At 61.5% G+C, this 8544-nt stretch overlaps 2 protein-coding genes across 2 annotated transcripts; one reads left to right on the forward strand and one right to left on the reverse strand.

The window, feature by feature from the left end:
* On the reverse strand, positions 1-3790 carry TMEM238 (transmembrane protein 238). The gene is made up of 2 exons (XM_088027912.1): positions 2889-3790; positions 1-125 (listed from the first exon to the last, which is right to left on the reverse strand). Exon 1 carries the CDS (start codon positions 3427-3429, stop codon positions 2896-2898), a length of 534 nt encoding a protein of 177 aa, XP_087884038.1. The 5' UTR covers positions 3430-3790; the 3' UTR covers positions 1-125; positions 2889-2895.
* A 1344-nt stretch (positions 3791-5134) lies between these two features.
* RPL28 (ribosomal protein L28) lies at positions 5135-7872 on the forward strand. Its single transcript, XM_028095111.2, has 5 exons — positions 5135-5233; positions 5562-5650; positions 5733-5856; positions 7489-7607; positions 7730-7872. The coding sequence occupies exons 1-5, from the start codon at positions 5158-5160 to the stop codon at positions 7817-7819; spliced, it is 498 nt and encodes a 165-aa protein (XP_027950912.1). The 5' UTR covers positions 5135-5157; the 3' UTR covers positions 7820-7872.
* Positions 7873-8544: the final 672 nt, after the last annotated feature.

The raw sequence follows: 8544 nt of genomic DNA on the forward strand, positions 1-8544 counted from the left end.
TATGAGGCAGAGCCATTTATCCAGGGGAGGATGGGGTGGACAGGTAGACATCTTGGTGGCCCAGATGATGGTGGGCACAACTGTACACCGCAGTCCAGTCCTGACAGGTGGGTCCGTGGGTCCGTCTGCAGGAGGAAGGGTGGGGTTAGTGGTTGTGCAGGACCCCTCCCAAGACCCATGCATTCCCAGGGCCCCCGGCCCAGTGGCCTGAGGGGCAGGGGAAGGGAGCCCTTTCTTCCTGCTTTAGTCCCTCATACATTGACTTACACACCTGCTCAACTGCTCCTCCACCCCTCCACGCCCCCATCTGCTGCAGCGTATTTGCCTCACTGGGGTCCAGAGGCACAAGCTGGAGAAGGAGAGACAGGAAGTCAGGACAGAAGAAGACATGTAGAGGGAATGACGGGTACAGAAACAAAGAGACACAGGAGACAGACACAGAGAAAGAAAACAAAACATAATGGCTTCTGCTGGGTGGCTCTGTCTGTCTACTCCATTCATTTTGGTCCCAGAGGGGGAAGGGAGCGACCCGAGCCAGAATCTTCGGGTCCCTCTGTTAAAATTCAAGTTCTCCGTCCTTCATGGGCTGGAAGCACTTCACCCTGCCCACTAAGGAGTCCTGGGTTTGAACAGGCCTATCTTCATTCGAAGAGGGGCCTACACTCCAGCCAGCTTGGCCCACGTTTCTGGCAGGTGGTTCCAGCAGGAGATCTGCCCAGCTGTGTTAGACTTTTGGGCAAGGTAAAGGATTTTCACTGCTGGTGGGTGGTTCTAATTTCTGTGCCAAATTTTGTGTGAGCTGATGCCTCCTCATCTACGCACACATCTTGTCTTAAACCCGTCTCCTCCTCTGAGCTACAGAATGCAGCTGATGATTGGAGTTACTATTTTCTCAGTTCTCATGAAGAAGGGTGTATAACTAGTCCCATTCTGGATGCACAGGAGAAAAGTTAAATTCATCACATACAGAGAAGGTCTTAGCACGTCAGGATTTCATTCTTTTACGGAACTCGCATTCAAGAAACTGAGTCAGTCACTCACCCATTGTTGACATTGCTCCTCCTCTCCATCTACCCACTGGCTCACCCATCCATTCTCTCGCTACCATCCTATCTGTCCAAACCACCCGTTCCCCAATTCTGATGAATCTTACCAATTCATCAGTCTACCATATCCATCCATCCACCAATTCATCCATCCACCAATTGAACATCCATCCCTCTATCTGCCCACCCATTCACCAGTCTGTCCACTCATCCATCAGCCAGTCCATCCACCCGTCAAACAACCCATCCGTCCATCCACGCATCCACCCACCGACCCAGTCACGCTTCTCTGACTTCCTGAGCTTACTTGTTGCAGAGCAATGCTAAGAATGAAGACACCAGAGACTCAGGCATTACCATCAGGGTGCTCTCTGTCCAGCAGGAGAGGCAGTACCAGCAGAGACACAAGACAGATAACAAGCAATAACGGGGGTAACTCAGATAATATGGAGACCCAGAGAAAGGCTGCAAAGTGGCGTTGGATCTTAATGGACACAAGGGACGCTTTCCATGTGGAGTAACGGACAGCAAGGGCACTCCTGCCGTAGGGGAGAGCATGAACAGAGGCCAACTGAGGTGGGACAGCCTGGCCGTCCATGGACTGAGGGATGCCATCATAACTGCAAAGAAGGCAGGAGATGTGGGGCTGAAACATGTGGGGCCCACAGTGAGTGGCAGGGATTTAATCAGAGGGCAATAGGGAGCCACAGCAGGTGTTTGAGCAAAGGAGTGCAAGCTGGAGAGTGTGTGTTTAGGAAATGGGATAGAAGACAGAGAGGAGAGAGAAAAGGGAAGGAATGAGCAGCAAAGCTTTCCCCGCATCTCACACTCCTGGTATTCTCGCTCTTTCCCTCTCTCTTAGAAGAATCCTAGCTGTGTGCCCTTGGCCAAAAGGTGGCATCTTTCTGGGCCTCAATGTCCTCTGCTGGGATGGGGATGATACTAGCAGTGACCCCCGAGACGCAGTTACAGGGGGAGGATTAAGTGGGACCTGGTGCTCCTGGGGGCTGGGGTGCAGAGCGGGGTCTCCAAGTGTGGGGGCGAGCAGGTAGTGGCTCTCTAGGTCTCATCTGGGGGGCAAGGGCTCGGTCTCTTCCATGTCTGTGCTCATGCCTGCTGTCCAAGGCGCCATCCTCTGGGCCCTGCTGCTCTCCTCCCTCATCTTGATCTAGTCCTTTGTCTTTCTCTCCCCATTGTCCCTCTCCCTCCCCATCTCTCCATCTCTCCTCTCTCTATTTCCACTCCCACATCTCTTTCCATCTCTCCCCCCTGTCTCTCCAGCTCTCCCCGAATCTCTCCAGCTTTCCCCCCTCCATCTCTCCCTGTCTGTCCATCTCTCCCCCGTCTCTCCATCTCTCCCCCTGTCTGTCCATCTCTCCCCCGTCTCTCCATCTCTCCCCCTGTCTCTCCAGCTCTCCCCCTGTCTCTCCAGCTCTCCCCGTTTCTCCAGCTCTCCCGCTCTGTCTCTCCATCTCTCCCCCCCCCCGCCTCTCCATCTCTCCCCCTGTCTCTCCATCTCCCCCCGTCTATCCATCTCTCCCCGTCTCTCCAGCTCTCCCCCTGTCTGTCCAGCTCTCCCATCTCTCCATCTCTCCCCGTTTCTCCATCTCTCCCCCCGTCTCTCCATCTCTCTCCCTGTCTCTCCATCTCCCCCCCCCCCGCGTCTCTCCATCTCTCCCCGTTTCTCCAGCTCTCCCCCTCTGTCTCTCCACCTCTCCCACCCCCGGCTTTTCATCTCTCCCCCTGTCTGTCCATCTCTCCCCTTGTCTCTCCAGCTCTCCCCCTGCCTCTCCAACTCTCTCCAACTCTCCCTGCCGCCTCACTCGCTGCCCCACCCCTCACCTCGGGCTCACTCGGTGCCCGCGCCCGCCGCCCCGGGCCCGGCCTCGAGCGTAGCGAGCTGCAGGCGCACGCGGCGGGAGCCGGCAGCGGGCGGCGGGGGCGCGCGGACGGCACGGCGCGTTCCTAGAGAGCCGGGCGCGGCGCGCGGGCAGGAGGAGGAGGCCGGCGCAGACCAGCGGCGGGAGAGCTTGCGCGCCAGGCGGGCCAGAGTCGAGGGCCGCAGGCCGTAGTCGCGCTCGAGCTCCTGGCGCGAGATCTCGATGTTGCCGGTGTACCAGAGGATCCAGCCGAGCAGGCTCAGGAAGACAAGCAGCGCGCCCGAGTAGATGAGCAGGTCGCCGAAGTCGCGGCCGCGCACCTGCAGCTGCGCGAACACGCCGGTCAGCAGCGCCGCCATGCCCGCCACGTCCAGCGCCACGGCCAGCAGTAGCGCCATCCGGCAGCGGCCCAGGCCGGACGCCGGCCCTCGCGCGCCGGCCGGTGGGGACGGTGCACCCGGCGGGGGCCCCTGCGGGGCGCCCACCGCTGGCGCCGCTGCCATGGCCCTGCTCTGCCGCGCTGGCTCCCCCAGAGAACGTTCCGGGGTGCGGCCCGGCCCGGGGCGGGGTCAGGGGACGGCGCCAGGTGTGCCCGGCGCCGGCCTGGTCACCTGAGCTGGCTGGGGTGCACACGGGCCCGACTTGGGGGGTGCCCTGGCCTTGGTTTCTGGGCAGGTCCTGGCCCTCCGAGGCCTATGCTAGGGGCAGCCCGGCTCCCGGATAAGGGTGGGAGGGGCCTTACGTACACCAAGGAGCAAGATGGAATACATTTAAAAATTCAGGGTGCCTTAATGGAGGCACTGTGGGGTGCTGCGGGAGCCCGGACGTTGTTTCTGTTCAGGGCCTGCCTCCAGGGGCCCCTGCGCCCCAAGCCCCGCGGTGGGGACGGGGGGGGGTGTCAAAAAAACAAGGATCAGACAAGGCTCCTGGACCCAGAGCCCCGGGACGGAGTCAGCAGGCAGGGCGCTCTAGCGGAGGAAACACGGGGCTCTGGGGAGCTGAGACTTCTCTCACTCATTGCCTGCCCCCTGGGGCCGCCCGTACGCCCCTGGTTAAGTGGTGGCTCTCCCAGCACTCTGCGCGCCACCGCCAGATTTGGGTGCCGTGCTGGGGGCAGCAGGGCGGTCCCCCAGGCTTCTCCTAGTGCGTCTGGACGGCCGGGACTCACTAGGGGCGAAGCCCACGAGCAGAGAGGGAGCAGACGAGGCCCCCGCCCTCACGGAGCTCCCGGACACAGTCACAGATCAGGTGCACTCGTGGGGGCCACGGGGGCCATGCCGTTCCTTTTGCTGAGCTGGGGCCTCCGGAGGCCCCCCAAGCGCCCAGCCCCGTGCGGCCGGGGGCTGAAGACCCGCGGATATATCAGGCGGGGCTCCCGCCCCTTAAGAGGACCGCGACAACAGGAAATAACCTTCCGGGCAGTTTATGGGGTGCCGCAGCGGGCAGACCGGAGCGGGGGGACGGGGGAAAGGCCAGCAGCTACGGCCCCCGGAAGGAGCCAAGACCTTTCCCATGCAAATCTCTTCCCCTCCAAACGACTCGCTCCTGGAGGGGATCTACGCCCCCTCCTGGGGTGGAAGTCTGCGAGGAGATGCCGCCTAGCTTGTCTCCAGACTCTAAACCGTTTGAGATCACCGTGGGCAGGGCGACCCGAGACGTCTGCGGGATCAGCCACAGAATTCCGAACGTGGCCGGATGGAAAACGAGTGTTTCCGAACAGACCCGAAAGGGCTTGAGCCAAGTAAAGAGGGCGGCCACCCAGCGGGAGGGCGTCTCCGAGGGGTTCCGAAGACGCCCGAGAGGGCCTCCGTGCCTTCGTCGGGAATAGCCGAGAGCTTGCGAAGAAGACCGGAAGCATCCGAAGACCCTGGAGCTAGTCTTAAGTAATTCAGGCATCCGTACGTTCATTTGTAAAACAAATATTTATTGAGCGCCTATACTGTGTAAAGCGCTGGAGAGAAACCCCTGGGGAAGGGGACTTGGGGCCTCTCGAACCGGACGCACTCGGAAATCCAGCGCCGCAGTTCCGAAAACACACGAAGGTCCCTCGGAAGGGTGGTGCTCCGCCTCCGAGAACACACCCTCGGGTTACTAGCCGAAGAGTTCCGAAGGTCTCCGAGCGATTGGCGACAGGCTGGCGGAATAGCCGAACGTTACCGAGCCGCCTCGGAGGCGGACGGGAAGAGGCGGGGACAGGCGAGGGCATGCGCGTGCCCACAGAGGAAGCGGAAATGCGTGTGGGTATTAAAGCCGTCGCCCCGCCCCCTGCTTGTCTCTTTCCGTCTCCGGCTGCCATAGCGAGAGGAGGTGAGCGCGCGGTTCTCCGTCGCCCGCGTGGTTGCCTCATCTTCCCGAGGCCCGGCGCCTCTGCCCTTGCCTGGCCCTGGCCCTTGCCTGGCCTCTGTGGCCGCCCCCCGAGCCCGCCGCCGGAGGTCGCTGCGGCTTCTCACGTTCTCTCCCCCTGCATCCCCCGTCTGAGTTCAGCCCGCCGCCTGGGGTCGCCGTGCGCCCTGCGGGTACCCCTGCTGGCCCGGTGACCGGTCACGCCCCTGCCCCTGCTGCGCGGGTGCGGCCGCGTGGTCCCGCGGCGGCCCGCTGCGCGCTCTGACAACCTCCCCTGCCGCTCTTCCCGCAGCCGCAGCCATGTCCGCGCACCTGCAGTGGATGGTCGTGCGGAACTGCTCCAGCTTCCTGATCAAGAGGAACAAGCAGACCTACAGCACTGTAAGTGGGGCTCGGGCCCTGGGCCTGGGGCGGATGCCCCCCCCGCCCCCGCCTCACGGCCCCGGTGCGCCCTCCTTCCCAGGAGCCCAACAACCTGAAGGCTCGCAACTCGTTCCGCTACAACGGGCTGATTCACCGCAAGACCGTGGGCGTGGAGCCGGCGGCCGACGGGAAAGGCGTGGTGGTGGTCATGAAGCGGCGATCCGGTGAGCACCTACCTGCTGGGCGTCGCTCCGCCTCCGGTCTGCACCGGCCGGCCAGAGGGGCTCAAGTAGAGCGCTTGGCCCGGTGAAATCCGTGAAGCGCGGCAGGCGCAGGAGCTGCTCCCGGGGTCCCACAGGTGGGGGGGGCCTTCCCCCTGGCTCCCACTGGTGAGGACGGACAGGCTCGTTGTCCGTTTGAAGCAGCCGTAGTCGGACCCCTGGCCTGCTGTGTGCGTTCAGGAGAGGTCCCGCGGGTCCCGCCCCCACTGGACGGGCCTTTAGTGTCTTAAAGGGTCGTGGGGACCCAGGAGCTTAGAGGCAGGTAGGCTTGAGTTCTGAGTTACCATGGCCCCATCAGCCTTGTTTTTCTCTGGGGTTTTTCCTGCTCTCTCATCAGGGCTGCTTTCTTTCTTTCTTTCTTTTTTTTTAAGATTTTATGTATTTGAGAGAGAGAGACAGCACGTGAGGGGGGAGGGTCAGAGGGAGAAGCAGACTCCCCACTGAGCAAGGAGCCTGACATGGGACTCGATCCCGGGACTCCAGGATCATGACCTGAGCCAAAGGCAGCCGCCTAACCAGCTGAGCCACCCGCGCCCTAGGGCTGCTTTCTGTTTGGGTTTGGAGCCCAGCACCCGTGCAGGGACAGCAGTGTCCATGACCTGGCTCTTGATCAGACTCCTGTCCACCCTGGAGGGGGGTTATCTTCCCTTGTCAGCTCACCAGTGAGTTCCTAGGGCTCTCACGCTTCTGAGAACACCGTTCTGGTGCTCTGGACCCTGAAAACCTCACTTGCCCATCTTGGGTTGTTGGGTGGCCTCTCCTGGGCTGTCAGGAACTGGACTGACCGTGTTCCTGGTCTGGGGTCAGGGACTGGTCCAGACCGACGTTGAAAGTCACTGGTATGGTGAAGGGTCCTTGGTTTTTGGGTGAAACCTTCCCCGCCTGTTATTTGGGGCACAGGACTCTCGCCAAGACCCCATAGACTCCGTCTTACTTCACATCCTGAGTGAGGCCCGCAGCTTTGCTCACAAGGAAGGGGTGCTTTCCTCCTGATCCAGGGGCAGTGGGGTCCAGGCTCCACCTGTGCACGGATGGGGGGGAGGCAGGTGCTTGCTGCAGGGCTCTTCCTCACCCTGGCCTTACCTGATGCCTTCCTGGCTCTCCAGCATCCAGGCCCAAGCCTCAAAGCTTGTTTCAGACCCTTGTTCCACACAGGGTAGCTTGGGCCCTGGAGGGCAGGCAGGAAGAGACCAGAGCTACAGTCTCATGGGCACTTGCTGCCTGGCCAGTGTCCTGCCCTGGAGTCAGGCAGGCAGGCTGTGGTCAGATCACCGCTTTGTGCCTGTGGCTTTGGACAGGATGAGGAGTCCTCATTCTGTTGCTTCTGTTTTGCTCTCTGAGAAATGACTTGATGAACCTTCTGTCAGGGACATAGAAGAAGATCCACTGCAGGCTTCAAGGTTGGGCCGGGCGGGCCGGGCCGGGCCGGGCCTGGCCTGGCCTGGCCTGGCCTGGGGCATTAAATGGGTGGATGGGGCCCACTGCAGGGAGTGGCCTGCCCAGGCTCACAGCCTAGGGGCTCAGGTTCCCAGGGTGAGAGTGCACCATCAGACTCACCCCTGCCACCACCCCCAGGCCAGCGGAAACCCGCCACCTCCTACGTTCGAACCACCATTAACAAGAATGCCCGGGCCACCCTCAGCAGCATCCGGCACATGATCCGCAAGAACAAGTACCGCCCAGATCTGCGCATGGTGAGTGGGGACCAGCAGTGGTTGGGGGAGCCTGGCCCGTCCTATGAGGAGGGTCTCTGCTGATGGCTGGACCCACACTCGGGTGTGGGCGGGTGTGCTGAGCCTTCTACCTGTCTGTCCAGGCTGCCATTCGCAGAGCCAGCGCCATCCTGCGCAGCCAGAAGCCTGTGATGGTGAAGAGGAAGCGGGCCCGCCCCACCAAGAGCTCCTGAGCACCTGCCCCTGCCTCTAAAGCAATAAAGATGTCAGCCTCCTCATCTGGGCCTCCCTCCTGTGCCATCCTGGGGCTCTGCCCCATGTGTGTGCGCCTGCGTGTTCCAGCACACCCCCCCCCCCCCGCCCCTGCTGTTACCATACGGGTCATAGTGTCTTGGGACTGGAGGAAGCAGGTCTGGGTCAGGGGAGCTCTGTCCCAGCATTCCTGCCTCTCAGGGATGGGGCTCGGTCCAGGTTCTTGAGTTGAACACATCAGAGGTGTGACCATGCAGCAGATGAGTCTGTGTTCAACAGGGAACCTCCACTATGGTCCTCACAATCCCAGTCTCTTTGTGGATACATGACTGTTTCAAGAAAGACCATTTAGAGCCCAAATCTAAGGGCTGGGGATCCAGGCCAAGGGTCTGCCTCCTGCGGCACCTGTGGCCTATGCACGTGAAAGGGTGTGCTGTGTGGGGCTTCATCGCCTGGGACTGGGCTCTGGACCCGGCGAAGGGGGGGGCGGGGCTGAAGACTGACAGAAGTGGGAAGCAGGTTGGGGCCGCTTCCCCCAGGGATTAAGGACTAGGCCCTCCAGGAGTGAAGTGGACAGAGCTGTGGGGCAGGAATGTACCCACCGTGAAGCAGGAGCTGCTGTCTTGGGCATGGACGCAGCTCTGGAGTCCTCACGGGTCCGGGTCCAGACTTTTAAACAGCCTGTTCCTGGCTAGGAACCTGGACG

This window comes from Eumetopias jubatus, unplaced genomic scaffold (genome assembly GCF_037043125.1).
Source record: "Eumetopias jubatus isolate StellerSeaLion01/CBP00866 unplaced genomic scaffold, mEumJub1_p1.0 scaffold_10, whole genome shotgun sequence".
NCBI lineage: Eukaryota > Metazoa > Chordata > Mammalia > Carnivora > Otariidae > Eumetopias > Eumetopias jubatus.

What these genes read in the sequence shown, in the direction of transcription:
- TMEM238 (XM_088027912.1), bottom strand. Translation starts at nt 3,429, where the DNA reads ATGGCAGCGGCGCCAGCGGTGGGCGCCCCGCAGGGGCCCCCGCCGGGT.
- RPL28 (XM_028095111.2), top strand. Translation starts at nt 5,158, where the DNA reads ATGCGTGTGGGTATTAAAGCCGTCGCCCCGCCCCCTGCTTGTCTCTTT. An exon ending in GGCTGCCATAGCGAGAGGAG is followed by an intron (nt 5,234 to 5,561) that starts GTGAGCGCGCGG and finishes CTCTTCCCGCAG; the next exon opens with CCGCAGCCATGTCCGCGCAC. An exon ending in ACAAGCAGACCTACAGCACT is followed by an intron (nt 5,651 to 5,732) that starts GTAAGTGGGGCT and finishes CCTCCTTCCCAG; the next exon opens with GAGCCCAACAACCTGAAGGC.